The following is an 18,872-nucleotide window of genomic DNA, read 5'->3' on the forward strand; positions in this document are numbered from 1 at the left end:
TCTATTCTATACATCCCTGGGCTCAGGGCTACATTGTCTATCATCTTACTAAATTCTCACAACAGTAAACATTACATTCCCTGACCCCTTCCTTCCTTTTTTCTTTTTTGAAGACATGGTGTCATTCATTGAGATTCTCCCTGGAGCTGGCGTTATAGGCAGTTGTAAGCCACTTGATGTGGGTGCTGGGAATCGAACTCAGGTCCTCATGTCACATTCATTGTCATAGGTAGCTCAGGCTGGCCTTGTACGCATCATCTTCCAGCTTCAGCCTCCCCAGTGCTGGGATTGTAGGCTCCAGAGAGATCCTTACCCATCTGCTTCTGGGAGAAGGAGTGATGGTCAGCTGGGTGGTGCAGGGCCCCAAGCCCACCTTGGCTCCCAACCTTTTTACTTTTTTTTTTTTTTGAAAGAACCTCATGTAGCCCAGGCTGGTCCTGAACTCTCAGTCCTTGTGGTTTAGCTTCCTGAGTGGGGGATTACAGGCATTGACACCACACTGGTCCAGCCCTTTGTGGATTTTTGATGAATTCCCTTTACTCCCCCGGAGTCATGAAAACTGGAATCCATGAAGTGGGTAGTCACCCGTGCTCTTCCTTCTAAGGTACACTAAGTTGAAGACCGCCACCAACATTTACATCTTCAACCTGGCCTTGGCGGATGCGCTGGCCACCAGCACGCTGCCCTTCCAGAGCGCCAAGTACCTGATGGAAACGTGGCCGTTCGGAGAGCTGCTGTGCAAGGCGGTGCTGTCTATTGACTACTACAACATGTTCACCAGCATCTTCACCCTCACCATGATGAGCGTGGACCGCTACATCGCCGTCTGCCACCCTGTCAAGGCCTTGGACTTCCGAACGCCCGCCAAGGCCAAGCTGATCAACATCTGCATCTGGGTCCTGGCTTCAGGTGTTGGGGTCCCCATCATGGTCATGGCAGTGACCCGACCGCGGGGTGAGTGCGAGACGAAGCTGCAACAGAGGCAGCTGTTGACCTCCGTGGATTTCCAGGGCATTTATTTGGGCAAGGGGGAGGGATTACAGAGCAACGAAAGGAGTGGATTGGCTATTGGGGTGGAGACTCAGCCAATGGGGAGTGTGGGTGGTAGACTGTCGTGAAGATGAACGTCTGATTGGTAGGTTGCTGGCAAAAATGAATTTCTAATAGACTTATGGACTGGCTGGCCAGGACTATGAATAATACCAGCCAGGGAGATGCATAAATGGCAAAGGTATGATTGTCACTGACCAATCAGCAGCAGAGGCTCAGGAATCTGCAGGCCCATCCTAAACTCCCATTTATCCCACTTCTGAAAACCACTGGAGGACCTGTAGAGATGACTCAGTGGTTAAGAGCACATACTGCTCTTTCTGAGGACCCGAGTTTGAGTCCCAGCACCCATATCAGATGGCTTACATCTGCCTTTAACCCCAGCTCCAGGGGGAATCTCACACCTCCAACCTCTGTGGGCACACACATTCATGTGCCCATCCCTTCCCCCATACACATAATTAAAAGAATAAAAATTTAAAAAGAAGACAGATGGAAGTTGGGTATCTAATACATACAGGGCTCTAATCCTGACACTCAGGAGCTTGAGGCAGGAAGGTCTTGAGAGACCAGTCTGGGCCATGTAGTAAGAACCTGGAGAGAAGGACTTCCTAGGAGGATGTAGTTCAGTTTGTAGAGAACTTGCCCAGGATGCACAGAGCCCCGGATCAATCCCCAGCGTAGACCAGGTGCTGCATACCCATAAACCTTGCAAGAAGATCAGGAGTTCATGGCTAGCTTTAGCTCTATAATGAGTTTTAGGCCACCCTGGGCTACCTAACCATCTCAAAAACAAAGAAGAAAAATAAGGAGGAAAAAAAAATACCATTGGCCAAATGACCAAAGCAAGACCTAGAGACTGGTCTGCAGGAGTGGCAGACAGGTGCATCTCCTGGGGTATCTGTACTCGTCTCTGTAGCTGCTGTAACAAACATCCCCAACCCATGGAAATTTACTTCTCAGTCCACTACAATCCACTGGGTAGGAGGATAGTTTGGGGGTAACCCAGGCTCCCCGGGAAGGCGTCCAGGTCTTCCACTATTGGTGTCTGGTCAGCACATAAGTAGAGAAGGAAATCAGGAGACGTCATAACCACTCTTCAGTGTTCTTGTCCATCCCTTCCTAGTGCTGACTGCCCACATGGCCCCACCATGACATAAGGAAGGAAGGGTGCCTATGCATTAGCAGCCAACCTCTGAGCCCTATCTCCTCATAGACAAGGCAGGAGATACCTCTCCCTTTTCCCCTTCCCCTCCCCTTCCTCAGACTGAGACACAACGTGGTGATACGTGCCCATAACCCCAGCACACAGGAGACTGAGAAAGACCCTGAATCCAAGGCCACTTTATATTATATATCCAGACCCGGATCGAAAGAAAACAGAATCAAGTCAGGTGGTTTAGTTCCAGCCTCCCAGGCAGTCATTGGATGGAAGTTGACCTTTGACCTAAAGGCCCCTGCTCTCGGGTCTCTCCTTTCTTTTGGTCCCTGGGTAGAAGTCTGTAGAAGCTTGATTCTCAGGGTAGGGAAAGGGAAGAGGGTTGGTGGTGGATGCTGTAGACACCTTGACGGCCACAAGGGCAGACTCCCAGCGCCATTATACAGCCTTTGAGCAATTGCTTTTAACTGAGCAGCAGGGCCCATTGCTCAACGTCAGCTTTCAGTTTCTGCTTCATTAACTGCAGCCTTGCTGGAAGCCAAGGCAAATGGACCTCACTCCTCTCTCTCCCAGCACCATGGCTCACACGACACACTGGTCCTCAGTCATCCCCACAGCTCCTGACAGCCTGAAGGACTCCAGCCCTTTTCTTATGACTCTCGGGCTACGAGTCCACTGTGTGGCTCCAAGAGATCTTGAGCATCCCTTGGGTCAGCTTCCGGCCTGCATCAGAACCCTAAGACATGCTCTGAGACGCTCGTGTGCCCTAAGCCTGTTCTGCATGGCAGGATGCTTCACTTCCTCTTTCTGCAGTACTGGCTGTTGGGAAGGGTTCTGCTGTTTTATTTTGATCTTGAACACAGTCTCAGTATGTACCTTTTCCTAGCCTTGCACTTGGGATGCTCCTGCCTCAGGCTCCTGAGTCATGGGTGGGACTGGAGGCTTGAGCTACCTTGCCTGGTACAGGGTTATTGTTGACATTAACGGAGATCTGCACATTGTCCTATAACCTCCACATGTGTATGTGGCAGATACACACAGAGAACAAATATATCTAACCACTACTAAAGAAATGTGCCTTTGGCAGTTAGCCCCACCATAGGGAAACTTGAAGACAGTGAGTAGTTTGTCCAAGGCCATATACACATCTGGGCTGGAGTTAGACTCCTAACCCAGGCTTTTTTGGGGGGAGGAGGAGGGATCTTATATAGCTTAGGCTAGCCTAGACATTAATGTAGTCAAGGATGACCTTGAACTTCTGCTTCTCCTTGCCTCTATCTCCTGAGTGCTTGGGTTATAGGCATGTGCCATCAGGTCAAGTTTATACAGTGCTGGGAACTGAACCCAGGGTGTAGTGCATTACTGGGCACTCTAGCAACTGAATTACATCTCTAGCCCTAACTCACCCTCAGAATTAATCTTCAGTCCTAACCAACCCACTGGAGCGATTTTGGAAATAGGTAGTAGGGGAGTTGCTGAGTTAGCATAGTGACTGCCCTTACCAGTCTGGGATAAATTATTAATGTCGTCCAAGGACATAGGGGCTTACAAACGGCCTGAGAGAAGACAGAAGAGGATCTCCCAGATGAGGAACAATTCTGGGGTCTTTAAGCATAAGAAGGAGTTCAGCAAGTAAAGGGACAATCCAGGCATCAGTCAATCATCTTGAAAGGGAACAAGCAGACAGGGCCCCTTAGGCACACAGACTTCTGACCCTTGTCTTTCCTTGTTTCCCGGGCTCAGACGGAGCAGTAGTATGCATGCTCCAGTTCCCCAGCCCCAGCTGGTACTGGGACACGGTGACCAAGATCTGCGTGTTCCTCTTCGCCTTCGTGGTGCCGATCCTCATTATCACCGTGTGCTATGGCCTCATGCTGCTGCGCCTGCGCAGTGTGCGCCTGCTGTCGGGCTCCAAGGAGAAGGACCGCAGCCTGCGGCGCATCACACGCATGGTGCTGGTGGTGGTGGGCGCCTTCGTAGTGTGCTGGGCGCCCATCCACATTTTCGTCATCGTCTGGACGCTGGTGGACATCAATAGGCGCGACCCACTCGTGGTGGCCGCGCTGCACCTGTGCATTGCGCTGGGCTACGCCAACAGCAGCCTCAACCCCGTGCTCTATGCCTTCCTGGACGAGAACTTCAAGCGCTGCTTCCGCCAGCTTTGTCGGGGGCCCTGCAGCCGCCAGGAACCCGGCAGCCTCCGCCGTGGCCGCCAGACCACCGCACGTGAGCGCGTCACCGCCTGTACCCCCTCCGACGGCCCTGGCGGTGGTGCTGCCGCCTGACCTCCCCCTAAGCACCCCACCCAAGTGAAGTGACCTGGCGGCCACACCGAGCCCCCTGGGAGGCCCCGGCCACCATCTGGGCAGCTGGAATGGGGCCTGTGCAGAGGGGTGGCCTCCGGCAGGGACAGAACCTGAGGGATCCAAGGCTCCGGGTTGGAGGGGTGGGGGCAGAGCTGGCGACGCCAGAAAGAGTGACACCTGAGGCTCCAAACTGGATGCTTTAGTAAGGCCTTTCAAATGGGGCAGAGCTTCAAGCCTTGGGAGCTCTGGCCTTTTGAACACCCAGTTTCAGTCCAAGACCTGAGGATTCCAGCTCTAGAAACCAGGAGGGGCAGGAAGGATGGTGGCAGCGAGACCCTGGGCTTTTGTATTATGGGGAACAGCCTCTTCTTAGAGAAGGTGAAAGGGACCCAACAGGCAGTCAGGAAGGGCACTTTAGGGTCAGGAGATGAACGCATCCCCCGGGGCGGGGTAGAGGTGGGGGCCTCAGTTTGGAGAAGAGAACATAATCTCACCGCATTCTAACTAACCGACTAAGGTCGCTGAGGCTAGGTCCAATTTAATTCTTTAAAGAATACAAGCTGGGCCTGATGGGGCAGGTTTGTGTAATCCCAGTCATGCTGGAGGCTCAGGCTGGAGAGTTAAAGGCCAGCCTGGGCACCTGAGTGTCTTAAAAATAAAAAGTAAAGAGGGTTGGGGGTGTAGCTCAGTGGCAGGGTGTTTGTGTGAGGTTCTGGGATCAACGAGACAAAACAAACAAAAAAACCCTCCAAACAACAGCAAAAACAACAAAAAATAAACCGTATGGTGACTCTGAATTGAATAGCATCCACGTCCTGGTGACCCCGGGGGGCTGGGGACAGGTCGTGGGGCAGAAGCAGTGGCTCCCTGGATACTGGAGTAAGGCCCCCAGAATCAAGTTCTAATGAGATCTTTGAGACTCAGGAAGGAGCGAGAAGTTTCCAAGACTCCAAAACCCAGCAAGCCTTTGTGTCGAGAAGTGGAAGTAGAGCTGGGCGGCACAGGGCTTAGGTGCACTTGTTATTCTCCCAGAGGACACAGATTCAGTTCCCAGCACCCGCCTGGCGGCTCACAACCATCTCCAGTCCCAATAAATCTGATGCTTGCTTCTGACCTCTGTGGGCACCAGGCACGAACATGGTGCACATACATACATGCAAGAAAAAAACATTCATAGACATAAGTCTTTAAAAAAAAAAAAACAACATGCCGGGCGGTGGTGGCGCACGCCTTTAATCCCAGCACTCGGGAGGCAGAGGCAGGCGGATCTCTGAGTTCGAGGCCAACCTGGTCTACAAGAGCTAGCTCCAGGACAGGCTCTAGAAACTACAGGGAAACCCTGTCTTGAAAAACAAAAACAAAAACAAAAACAAAAAACAACATGTGGCCAGGCAGTGGTGGTGCACGCTTTTAATACCAGCACTCGGGAGGCAGGGGCAGGCAGATCTCTGTGTGTTCAAGGCCAACCTGGTCTACAGAGCTGGTTCCAGGACAGCTAGGACTGTTACATAAAGAAACGCTGTCTCAAAGTATCAAAACAAAACAAAAGCAAAATGGAACCGGGCATGGTGGCCCACGCCTTTAATCCCAGCACCTTGGAGGTAAAGGCAGGAGGATCTCTTTAAGTTCGAGTCCAGCTTGATCTGCAGAGTGAGTTCCTGTCTCAACAAATGAAAACGAAAGTGTGTGTTGGGGGAGACTAGAAAGAGAGGCAGGCTTCTGCTTATAGGTTAGTCATGGATACTTTTAGAGTTCCCAGGGCCCTAGTGTCTGGATCAGTACTGGAGCCCAGAGACCCCCCTTTGTCTGAGCACACGACATGTGGCACCTTAGCGTGAGCGGGAGTTATCAGAACTACCAAATACTTGGACAGTTGACAAGAACCTGGAAGAATTCCCTCCCTATCCTCCCCTGCCTATCAGATGTCTGCTGTTAGTGGCTCTCGGGGTCTGGAGCTGCCCAAGTAGGAGCCAACTTTGAAAGCACTGAGGTAAGAAGGGTTTTTTATAGCAATGATGTCAGCATGGCCCTTTACTGCCTCTCTGTTTGCCCCCTGGGTCTCTCCTCTGCCCTCCCTACCCTCTTCAAGCTGCTGAGGATGGACATAGGAATGCATCCAGGCACCCCTGGATCCCAGCTCCCCTGGATGTCATTGTCTCCCTTGTCCCCTGTGCCTCCCCCACTGCCTGAGCAACCTGCCTGACTCCGTATTGAAGCAGCCTGCTGACATCCTTGTAAAAACAAATTTAATTCTCTTCCTTTTTTGGGACAGATGGAAAGAAATTGACGCCTTTGTCTCAAAAAAAAAAAAAAAAAAAAAAAAAAAAAAGGAGAGAGACAATATACCTCTTTTCTTCTTGACAGCCATTTCTTTGGAACAAAAGCTGGAGGCTGTCACTCCAGCAAGGACTGAACCAGCCTCCAGGGAGGCAGGAGCTAGGCTAGCGGGGAAGGCTCCCTCAATGGACAAAGCACAGTCCTTTACTCAGTGGGAAGTCCCTAAAAGCCCAGAACCTTGGGGTCTTCGTACCTGGGATGCGGTGTAATGGTCACCACTGACATCAGGCCGGCTCAGCCACCATAGCCTGCAACCCAGCCACATGAATGACCTTCGCCACCCAAATGGACACTATGACCAGAGATTTCTGTTTGAGTATGATCACCACTCAAAAGACGACACTCGCTATTGGAGAGTAGCAGGAGAAGGGGACAAATACGCAGGGGCAGACTCCAGAAGCAGGTGACTCAGGAGTTAGGGCTGAGTGTCTTCCTTGCAAGGACTCTAGCCTGGTGTCCCATCCAGGGCAGGCTGTAGACCTGCTATAGTTCCCTCATTGTTCTTCCTGTGGAAATGAGAACTCACTTTATCTGTCTGTCTGTCTGTCTGTCTGTCTACTCTGTCTGTCTGTCTACTCTGTCTGTCTGTCTGTCTGTTTGCTTATTGAGCTAGCATCTCATGTAGCCCAGGCTGGTCTTGGACTCCTGATCTTCCAGCCGGAGCCTCTGAGTGCTGGTTTTAAAATGGTTTAAGCATTGATTGATTGATTATGTCTCTGTGGGGGCATTGCTCTTGCCACAGTGCACATGTAGAGGTCAGAGGACAGTTTGGGAGAGGTTGTTCTCTCCTTCTACCACGTGGGTTTCTAGGGATTTGAACTCAAGTCATGAGGCTTAACAGCAAGGACCTTTATTTACTGAGCCCAATTTATTTATTTTTTCTTTTTTATTATTTGTTTGCATAGGCATGTGTTTGTGTGTGTACAGACCCGTGTGCCATGGCACCTCCCAAGTGCTTAGTTTATAGGCATGTGTTACCACATCCAGCAAGATCTGGCTGCTTTTTCCCCCTTTCTGGTACTAACAGACATTTGTCCTGGAATCAGCTGAGGCTAGCCCAGACCATGTGTGGTCAAGGTAACGTAAGCACATTGAAGTCTTCCTTCACGGGGCACTCTGGGCACTGAGACTCAGAAATCAGTCAGCCATGCCTCTTCTCTCGGAGAGCTCCAGCCAGTGCTGGGAGGCGAATCACTCATAGGGGACTGCATGCCGGTGTGACAAGTAGTGACAGCCCCGGGAGGGTGTCCCAGGGAAGTGCCTGTTTAACTAAGTTTAACTAAACACGTGTTTGCAGCAGTTCTCGAAGAGGTGGCAAAGGGCCAGGGGGTTTTAAAGGATGCATAGGAGTTGGCTACCGAGAAGGCAGACGGTGGTCCACGTTCATGGCAAAACCAGTCTTTGAGCAGGGGAGGCTGAGAACTGACCGAGTGCTGTGGCGCACCAGGCTTGGTGTCAAGTGCTTTGTGCACAGTGACTCAGTTCATCCTCTCAGCAGCTGAGGGGGCAGAAGTAGCACGACCCCCGTTGGTCTGGGGTTTTTTTGTTTTGTTTTGTTTTTTGAGACAGGGTTTCTCTGTAGCTTTGGAGCCTGTCCTGGAACTAGCTCTTGTAGACCAGGCTGGCCTCGAACTCACAGAGATCCACCTGCCTCTGCCTCCCGAGTGCTGAGATTAAAGGTGTGCACTTTTATTGGTTAGTCTCCCCATTTTAGATGTGAACACTGGGCTTGGAGAGGTCACGCTGATATCCCCTGAGTCTCAGACTGTGTCAGGAGTGGCAGGACTCAGGCCAGAAGAACTGTAGAGGAAATTCCCAGGTCCAAGTTTGCTGTGAACTGTGGGTATCAGTGAAGTAGGAAGACATCCCAGCTACTGCTGGAAGCCCGGGATGAGGCTTTTGAAGACTTCACAAAATGGGAGAAAAGGGCAATTTTCCGTGAACTTTTGTTCCTCCGTAAGTTCTCCAAATCTTTGCCTTTCAAAATGTACCATGTGTGGTGGATTTTTAGAGCTGAAAACTGACAGTGTAATTCTAGACTATCACAGGGCGCTTCCTCCCCGAAATTTCCATTCCTTTCTCTCCAGGAGGTGGGAGGAAAGATTTTGCCTTTGGTTTAAAAATGCCCTACAGTTTCAGGCTCTTCTGAATGTCCTACAACTCCCGATGAAGGCTAGAATCTGAAGTTGGCTCTCCCTATCGGAGCCTCAGTTTCCCTACCTGTAAAGTGGACTTTTGGAGACAGCCTGTGAGGACCGATAGGTAATGTATATGTAGCCATAGGGCCTGCCACCCGGCAAGGTGCTGTGATTGGAAAAGCCGAGCTGGAGTGGAAGGTCAGAGTCCAGGACCCAGAGGGTGCATCCGTTTCAAGAGTGGAGAGAGGAGACCGGGAATCTGGCCGGGGGACCCCCTTTTCTCCTAGTTCTGGAGCCCCCATGGAGAGTAAGAAACTACTGGAGCAGCATAAAGAATAAGGGGAGAATTGCTGTCATGGAAACAGGAGGAGGAGGGTGTTCCCGGAGAGAGGGAAAGATGGATAATGTCAAGTATAATAGAGAGGATGGGGGTGCAGAGGGCAGGAGGGTGATGAGCATAAACCAGACACCTCAAGTTTAGTCTCCTACATGTCCTGAGTGACCCCCAAGCCTGGCTCCAAATCTCAGCCCTAAAGTTAAATAGGACCATGAACTAGCAAAGGATTTGCACTCCCAAACTTCTGTTTTCTCCTACATCTAAGACAAGAGAATGGGTAGTCCCTAATACGGTGGCTGATGTCTAATCAGCCTCTTGGGTTGGTTGAATTCATGGCCACTTATAGCAGCTTGGTCTTAGGCAAGTCACATCACCTTCAAGAGTCCCTTCTGGGCACTTAGATACTGCAAATTGAGTGCCTACAGAAGTTCCTGGCACATAGTGGACCCCAATACAGATTCTAGCAATTATGTGGGTACCAGAGCTGCCTGTTGTAAGGAAGTTTGCTTGGCTTGGAATTTGAAATGCCTGGAAAGTTTGGAGATGGGCGTTGGATACCTGAAGCAGCAATTACCCTGACCTAGTACCTCCTAGGTCCCAAAAGTCAGTCTCTAGTTCTGAGCATCAGTAACAGATTCTGAACTTAGAACTGCAGAGCCATACAAAGCCAGCTCCGGAGACTCTAAACCTAGACAGTGAGGTGAGTCCTGGCCTCAGTGCTTACACACCAGCCGTCTACGGAACAGGGTCTGGAGAGATGGCTGAGCAGTTAGAAGCAGGTACTGCTCCTCTGGAGGACCTGAGTTCAGTTCCTGGCACCCAAATCAGACAGCTTATAATTGCTTGTAATTTTAGGGAATCTGACCACTTCTGTCTTCTGCAGGTATCTCCATATATGTAGTATCCGTTTACAGAGACATATACATACATGAACTCTATGCATGTTCCCCCCACCTTCCTTCATTTATTTGAGTCAGGATCCCATGTAGCCCAGGCTGGCATCAAACTCACAAAGTAGCTAAGGTTAACCTATAATTTCTGATTCTTCTTCCTCCACCTCCCAAGTGCTGGAATTATAGGTGTGCACAACCACACTAGCTCTCATTGGTCTATTCACTCTTTATCCCGTGATGCTACCCGGGACACTAGGATTCACTGTTTATTCTGTGATACTACCTGGGGCACTAGGATTCACTGTTAATCCCGTGATGCTGCCTGGGACACTAGGCAGGTCATCCTAGCTGCTAGGAATGACGTGAGAAGCTGGGTGGTGGCAGCTCATGCCTTTAATCCTAGCACTCAGGAGGCAGAGGCAGGAGGATCTCTGTGAGTTCAAGGCCAGCCTGGTCTGCAGAGTAATTTCCAGGACAACCAGGGCTACACAGAAAATCCCTGTGTGAAATAAATAAATAAATAATAAGACAAAAAAAGAAAAAACCCAACCCTGCCAATAACTACAAAAGAAGCTTCCTTGGCAAGTGAAAGGAAAAGTATGGGCCCCCAGGATCACATTCTCAGAAGAAAGGAGATCTAGTCGTCCTAGAGGGACAGAGGGCAGGGAATAAGAGACAAAGACAGGAGACAGGATGAGGGAGACGGAGAAGGGAACAGGAGAGGAGGCAGGGTTATTTGTCCCAGAGGGACAAAGGACTGCTTCGGGATAGAGGAGACAGGTGTGGCACTAGGAAAACGGCAGTTTATAGAGGTACAAGGAGAAACCTGTGTTAGGATAAGTGTTTAATTTTAATTGGGCATGTTAATTAGGGTAACCAAAGGGGGCTTCTGATTGCTGGACTTCAATACTTTGATAGCTGGACCTTGGTAGTCAGCTCAGGAGGAGGAAGTGGCCAAATAAGGGAATAGACCTTGGTGACTAGCTTTAGGAATGTTATCTAACAGTTTTTTGTTTTTTTTTTTTTTTTTTTTTTTTTTTTTTTTTTGCAAGGCAGAGGGAATCTGGGAGAAGGGCAAGGCCTGCCAGAGCCATGTTTGCCACGCTCGAGCTGGCCAGAGTCCCTTCAATGAGAAATGGAGACGATTTAAAAAGAAGGTGCAAATGAAAGGCCTTGCATGATTTTGTCATGGAAGCTTCTAGCAATCATAAGCGGCAAACGCTCAACAAGTGGGTGTCTTTTATTACCTTAAGTTTAGATTTTCTAGACCAACCCTTGATTCTCCCCTTCTCTCCTCCCCACCCCCTTCTTTTCTTGATAAGATCTCTGTGTAGTTCAGGCTGGCCAGGATTCAAGATTCTCCCAAATTCCGGGATCACAGGCATGAGCCACCATGCCCTGCCACCTCTGTTTCTCAGTGCTGTGAGCAGGTCAGCAGCAAAGGACCTTTTCTTGTAACTGTGTCCTTGGGGAAGCAACTCTCAAAAGGATTTCCCCTCCTGTGTTCCTGTCCTCTTTTGTCCCTTCCTGATACCCAAGAATGAGGGACAACCTAGAGGGAAGAGAGGTCGCTGGTGGCCTTTGGCTGAACAACTTAGTCACAGAGACGGAATCTCTTGTAGGCATCCATGCAGGAGGTGACGCCCACCTGGGACTCAGCTTCTAGAATCCCAAGATGGAGGCAGGGAAACATGGTTTTACCTCATTGTCCTCTACTTCCTTGCTGTTGGGCCAGTGTCTCTCTCTCTCTAGGCCACTGCATGACGGAGCAGTAGAGATCGAAGTTAAAGGATTCCAAGGAATCTGCCATCCTGAGAGAGAAATGAGATCCCCCTACCACTTGTTCCTTGACCCTCCCCCGAAACAGACATCTACTGGTAAAAATCCCGTGTACTTATCCGGAGATGGAAGAGCATGTGGGGGGTGGGATGGGGTGATGTTTGTCATTGACGTTGTCCTGTTTCGGGGTGAAAGAGGCAGATGTGGCAGAGACAGAACCTGCCTCACACTCTTGGTTTTCGGTCTACTCCAGATCCTATCCTAGTACTAACATCCAACTTCCGTTTTCCGAATAAAGTTCTCCACACTTGCGTCTCTGAATCTTCCTTTCTGTGCTTTGTGTTTCTGTGTGTGAGGCAAAGTCTCACTTTGTAGCCCTTGCTGGCCTGGAATTCACAGGAACCTGCCTGCCTTTGCCTCCTGAGTGCTGTCTTTGTCTTGCTCTTTTTCTAGTTAGTGGTCTATTATTAGTGTTTGTGTATGGGGAGGGGGTTTGTGCCACGGTACACGGTCGACTTTCCAGCCGACCTGTGCAGATCTTGTCTGCAGGACCTGGGATCTGAGACCCTGAAAGAATGAGGCTATCAAGAGTCTACTGCTATCGACAGCCTGACTTCAGTTCCAGTGCAATTTATATACCAATGTAACAGAGAAAGCATGGGCTAAAGGAGGTTGTCTGAGTTCAGAAAAACATGATCAGAAAGAACATGTAAATAAATGTCAGCACATACTAAATATTAACAGAGCAGCCCTTGCCCAGAACTTTCTCAGGACAGACAATTTAAACATAATTGCCTAGCTTGTACTATAGATATCTGGGGAAACATGAACACAAGGCAGAAGGCCATATCCTGATTCAGGGTACACCGATCAGATTGGGTTCTATAGATGTGTTCTTACATCCAACAAGAGTAAACATGTCTTATAAACTGAATGCAAATGTCACAGGAGGCACGAAATTATGCCCAAGCACAACCCACGGAACAAAATGCACCTGAGGTAAAAGGCCCTCTGCCTTTCTCACTGTTCCCCAAGGCCTTGTTCACCGTGTGTCCTCCTCCTCCTCCTCCTCCTCTTCCTCCTCTTTCTCCTCTTCCTCCTTCTCTTCCTCCTCCTTTTAAAAGATTTATTTATTAAGTGTACAACATTCTGCCTCCATGTATTCCCACACGCCAGAGGAGGGCACCAGATCTCATAGATGGTTATGAGCCACCATGTGGGTGCTGGGAATTGAACTCAGGACCTCTGGAAGAGCAGCCAGTGCTCTTAACCACTGAGCCATCTCTCCAGCCCCTTCTTCTTCTTTTTCAGTTTTTCCAGACTGGGTTTCTCTGTGTAACAGTCCTGGCTGTCCTGGAACTCGTTCTGTAGACAAGGTTGGCTTGAGCTCACAGAGATCCACCTGTCTCTTCCTTACAAGTGCTGGGATTAAAGACGTGTGCCACCACCGCCCAGCTCCATGGGTCATTCTTATGACTATGTTCTGACAGTACACGTGTAGAGGTCAGAGGACAACTTTATGGGGTTTGTTTCTCTTTCTGCCCTTACATAGTGGCAGGTTTTTGTTTGTTTGTTTGTCAACTTGACGTAAGTTAGTCATCTGGGAAGAGGGAAGGTTACTTGAGAAAATGCCACCATGGTATTGTCCTGTAGGCAAGGCTGTGGGTCATTTTCTTGATGTGGGAGAGCCCAGCCTATTGTACGTGGTGAGCAAGCCACAGGGAGCAAGCCAGTAAGCATCAATTCATGACCTCTGCTTCAGTTCCTGCTTCTAGATCCCAACCCTGATTTCCCTCAGTGATGGGGTGTGACCTGGGACATGTAAGTGTTTGGTCAAAAGTGAGACCCCAGCTCCTGATACCCCTAAATCCAAGGACTCTGGGATGTTTGGGTTGGAAGTGTCACCCAGCCCCTGGCACCCATCCTTGGAGCAGGAATGGAGCAGGGAGCTCCATTTCAAGCCCCCTCCTCTGGGAGTTGCCTTGGTCCAGACTCCACCTCCGGGAAAGCCTGCCAAGCAGTGACCCCTCCCCGGGGAGGGTCAGGACCATTCCCACAGGCTATTTAGGCTGCTGCCCAGAAAAGGAACGCTACATTAAACATGGGCATCTTTTATTCGGTCTAATTTGATCTGATTGGAATTATTTGCATCGGCAGAGGGGCTTGTCTTAAGAAATACACCTAACAGTAAGCAAAAAACAAACAACCTTTCCTCTCCAAACTGCCTTTGTCCTTGGTGTTTATCACAGCCATTGAAAGCAAACCAGGGCACCTGGGCTCTCAGAATTGAACTCAGGTTGTCAGGCTTGTGTGACAACTGTCTTTGCCCACTGACAGTCTCTTGGTGCCCTCCTCTGACTCTCCTTTTGTTCTCCTTCCATGGTCCCTTGTAGGAGTCAGCCATGATAAGCTAAATAGAAACAGACCACCCAAAGGAAGTTCTTTACTTCCAACCATTATCACCTGCCAGAGTAGGACTCAGCCAAGTTTAATGGAGGCCTGAGTCTCAGTGGTTTACCTGGTTGCGAGAAGAACCACAAACTGAGATTACCTGAGCACCATCCAAGAACAGACCATCCAAAGGAGATGCCTAACGTTCGAACTGCTGTAGATAGGATCACCTGCCAGCACACACTCACCAGGACACCCCTAGACAAATGTCAGCCAATCAGGGGTCCTGAACCTCAGAAATCCCTCACCCCCACCTTTCCTACTATAAAAACTTAACTCTAACTGAGCTCAGGGCTCTCCAGTTATTCCAATATGCTAGACACACAGAGAGACCGAGTTTGCAAACTTGTATAAAATAAAGGCTCTTTGCTTTTACATACGGGACTTCGTTTTCTTGTTGATTTTTGGGGGACTTCACGGATCTAGGTATAACAGCTTTATGACCAGGCTCTAGTGAACGTGTGGCAGAGATGCCAGATAATAGCCAGCGGTGCAGGGATGCCCCCAGGACCCTAGCCTGATGGAGGAGACAGACACCACAGGGGTCTCTATAGGCACTCCCAAGAGCCTGACCCGGCCCTGTTCCCCACCCTTCTCTCCCATTCTAATGGAGGCCTCTTTCCCTAGAGCCCTGCCCAGCCCCCATATGCTTCCAGTGCTTCCTTTCTCCCCAACTCCTCCATTCAGTCCCTTGGCCACAGCATCTTCCCTGCATCCAAGACAGCCAGGGCAGCATGGGTACCGGAGACGTTAAACCTGAACATGCCAGGAGAAAGACCAAATCCATGACTGTCTGATCAGAGCAAGCTTTATGTTAAAGATGGCTCCCAGGACTGGCCAGCTGCCTGTCTCACCCTGAGTCAGGATTTCTTAGAGAGCAGCCCCTTACTGGCTTTTTGAGGTCCCTTTTGTAGGGAAAGGTTGGGAAGAATGGAGAACAGCTGTAAGCTGTTTGCAGGGGCGGGATAACCGGCTGTCAGAAAAATACAATGGAAGATGAGGATAAAAGCAAGAACATACATCATGTGGAAGGGGAGTCGTATGCTGTGGGACAGATGGTCACGGGTGTAGATTAAGGTGTCTTGAGAACATATTTTGTAAGGCAAAGGGTAACCATACATCATGGGGTCATGAGTTCAGCATGCCAAAGGGTGGTCACACATCATGGGGTCACAAGTTCAGTGCAGGCTGAACGACGTGCTTTGCAGGGTGCATCAGGTATAGGAAACAGAAACCTATTCTTGTAAGGTATGGAGACTTAACAATGTGGCTCCTGTTCTGATTTTATATTCCAGGGCCATTCAACCTATGCCTGCGAGATTTTGCTTATTTCCCTGTGTAAGTCATTGATTTGGTTATCAATGATGTGAGCGAAGTCTGATATGTTAAAACAATGCAGTCCAGGGGATTGTTGATAGTAGCCAAGGCTGTGTTTGAGCCACAGATAGCCCGTGGTAGCTCTGTTTTGTGAGACTGCCGTTCTTATATTAATCCTCCCGTTTCTTGATTCATTTCTGCCAGTATCTCTGCTGAGTATTAGTAGCTTTCGCTATTAAGCAGGCTATTGTAGACATGTCCTTTGGCATCCCCACAACCAGTCCAGGCCCAGGTGCCACAAAGGCAGTGGCGATGGCTGCTGAGATGGGGCACAGGTGTTGGGTGTCATCACAGTTCAGGGGGAGACCTTGAATCCGATTAACAGACGGCAGGGGCATTAAATTAGCTGTGATGTGCCCTGTCCCACGTATGACCTTATAACCCAAGGCAGAATGAGTGTTATTCTCACAGAAAAAGGTCCATCCCAGGCGTGATGATCCTTCCCTTGGGGAGAGCGTGATTGGAAGTGGGGCTGCAGTGGGGGAGGGACGGCAGTGCAATCAGAACACAGGCAGTGAAGGAAAAGGGCGCCATTTACAGGGGCATCAGCCTTGGGAACATGTACGGCACCATGTTCCACTGAGTCTCCGGTTGAGTTGGTATGTGTTTGTATGTGTTCATTTGTGACTCGTATCCCATATCAGTTTTTCACAGGAGCCCAGGAATTGAAGGATCACCTTTGACACAAAAGGAACTTGTCTGTCTGCTGTTTGATGCTAGGCGGTATCGAGATAAAGGTTGGTATCGAGTCCATTAGCTGTAGACAGCGGCATTTTCGGTATGTTGGTTTCGATGGACGTGCCTAAGGAGTCCTGTTTTCTCTTTATCATCTCAGTACATCTGTAATTTCCATTTTCAGAGTTTGTTGAAGATATTCAGTTATGCTGGCACATTGTTACATTGATACTGACTGGTCAGTCACATTAGTCCATCCCAATTGCCCTCCTTCCTTTTGGGTAAAAACAATTTGCTTTCCTTCCTCCAGCCAAATAGTGGGACTCGGTGGTCCCTAGCCTTTCAAAGTAATATTGAGGTATTTCCTATAACAGGTGCACCTTCCATTCCCACAGTTCAAAGACAGTCGGGGTCAGATACCAAGGCAAATGGGAGCATGATTGTTAACCAGAGAGCAATGATAGCGACAACCAGAGGCAGCTATCAGAAAGCAGGAACAACTGTAAATCTTTTACGGGGCCATATTCAGGAACAGTCCACCTCTTCTTCTTCTTCTCTTTCTCCTCTGAAGCTTCTCGGCCCTCTGGTGCCTTGTTGTGGTGGGAGTGATGAATCCAGGTAGCGATATCAGTGACTTTGATAGCATAGGAATCCGGAGAATTACAGTGTAAGGCGCTCTCCAAGCCTGGGCTGGCATGGGGTGATCAGGGGGCTGGTAGCCAACAGGTTGAGCTGCTAGGCCCCAAGGGAAAATCTCATCCAGAGTTAATTACGGTCCTTTTAAGGACTCAGAGATTGGGGCACTCTGGTAAACAGTCTATCATGCACCTGAGGAAACATGGGGGCTGGTCTTCCAAAGACTGTTTTGTATGGGGTAAACTTTTCTCAACAGGGGCTGCAGAGGACCATGAGAAGGGCAGAAGGCAATAAATCAGCCCAGTCTCTACCAGTATCAAGAGTGAATTTAGAGCTGGGCCATGGTGGCGCACGTCTTTAATCCCAGCACTTGGGAAGCAGATGCGGGCAGATCTCTGTGAGTTCGAGGTCAGCTTGGCCTAAAAGAGCTAGTTCCAGGACAGGCTCTAAAGCTACGCAGAGAAACCCTGTCTCGAACCCCTCCCAAAAAGAGTGAACTTAGTTAAAAATATCTCTCAAATCCTTTGTATCCCCTCTATCTTCCCTCAGCTCCAAGGGTGGCACATACTGTGGTTAAGAGCCTTAGGGAGTAATTGAGACAAGTTGTCTGTAAAGGCCCGGCCATTCTCAGACCCCAGAGGGAAAGGGAAGCCAAAATCTGGAGGATAAGCGCCACCATCAATTTCTGACCTGGGCTGTTTCTGTGCGGATGGCAAGGCCTCGGCCCAGCCCATGAGAGTATCGACAGCAGATGTTTGTATCCATATAGTCCTGGCTCGACTTCGGTGAAGTCCATTTCCCCAAATTCACCAGGTATAGGATCTTGACTCCGTTGTCCTAGAGGGAGCACATACCCTTTCTCTGCATTTACCTGAGCGCAGGTCAGATGACGGTCTGAAGTGTTTTCAAGGATTTCTTGATGTCCACGTAGCCAGACATGAGTGGAGATGAGGGCTGAGATTTTTTTTTTTAGGTGATAAGTGAACGGAGCGGCATTTAACCAGTTCTGGCCCAGCACCTGTGGTATGCAAATTCTTCCGTCCAGCGAGACCCATCACCCTTTGCGGCTTTCCCATCCAGAGGCCACAGGGTCCAGTCTCTTTGAGATATAGGCCACTGGCCTCTCCCAGGGACCCATAGCCTGTATTAGGATCCCCTTGGCCTTTCTTGGACATAGAGGGCTCGGAGACATCATGGAGAGTCAAGACGGGGGTCTGTACGAGGGCCTCTTTTAAGTTCTTAAAGACCTGTTCGTGTTCCTCCGTCCATTTTAAAGGGGTGTTATCCTCAGCTGTAGCACAGAACAGGGCTCAGCAATCCAGCAATCCCCAAACTCCCTGACTTGTTTGTTTGTTTGTTTGTTTCTTTCTCTTTCTTTCTTTCTTTCTTTCTTTCTTTCTTTCTTTCTTTCTTTCTCTCTCTCTCTCTCTCTCCTTCCTTCCTTCCTTCCTTCCTTCCTTCCTTTTCTTTTTTGTTTTTTTTTTTCCCAAGACAAGGTTTCTCTGTAGCTTTAGAGCCTGTCCTAGAATTCTCTCTGTAGACCAGGCTGACCTCAAACTCACAGAGATCCTCCTGCCTCTGCTTCCCTAGTGCTGGGGTTAAAGGCGTGCGCCACCACCACCTGGTGCTGATTTGTTTCTTAGTAGTTGGAGCTGGGATTTGCGTTATATCCACTATGTAGGTTTAGGACAATCTTTTTCCTTCCTCTTTTTAAAAAAATATTTTTATGTGCAT

General features: G+C 49.4%; 1 protein-coding gene and 1 long non-coding RNA gene across 2 annotated transcripts in view; both read left to right on the top strand.

Moving 5' to 3' along the window:
* The window catches only part of Oprd1 (opioid receptor delta 1), a 32,676-nt gene extending 27,364 nt beyond the window's left edge, over nt 1-5,312 (top strand). Inside the window, exons 2-3 of the mRNA XM_038335124.2 lie at nt 605-954; nt 3,953-5,312. Coding sequence (XP_038191052.1) covers nt 605-954; nt 3,953-4,494 — 892 coding nt within the window. The 3' untranslated portion in view covers nt 4,495-5,312. The remainder of the gene's footprint in view (nt 1-604; nt 955-3,952) is intronic.
* Nucleotides 5,313-11,262: 5,950 nt separating this feature from the next.
* Nucleotides 11,263-12,320, top strand: LOC119817490. Its single transcript, XR_005285903.1, has 2 exons — nt 11,263-11,449; nt 11,973-12,320. It is a non-coding gene; the product is annotated as an uncharacterized LOC119817490 (long non-coding RNA).
* The last annotated feature ends 6,552 nt before the right edge of the window (nt 12,321-18,872 follow it).

The sequence above is a fragment of the Arvicola amphibius genome, chromosome 6, assembly GCF_903992535.2.
Source record: "Arvicola amphibius chromosome 6, mArvAmp1.2, whole genome shotgun sequence".
Lineage (NCBI taxonomy): Eukaryota > Metazoa > Chordata > Mammalia > Rodentia > Cricetidae > Arvicola > Arvicola amphibius.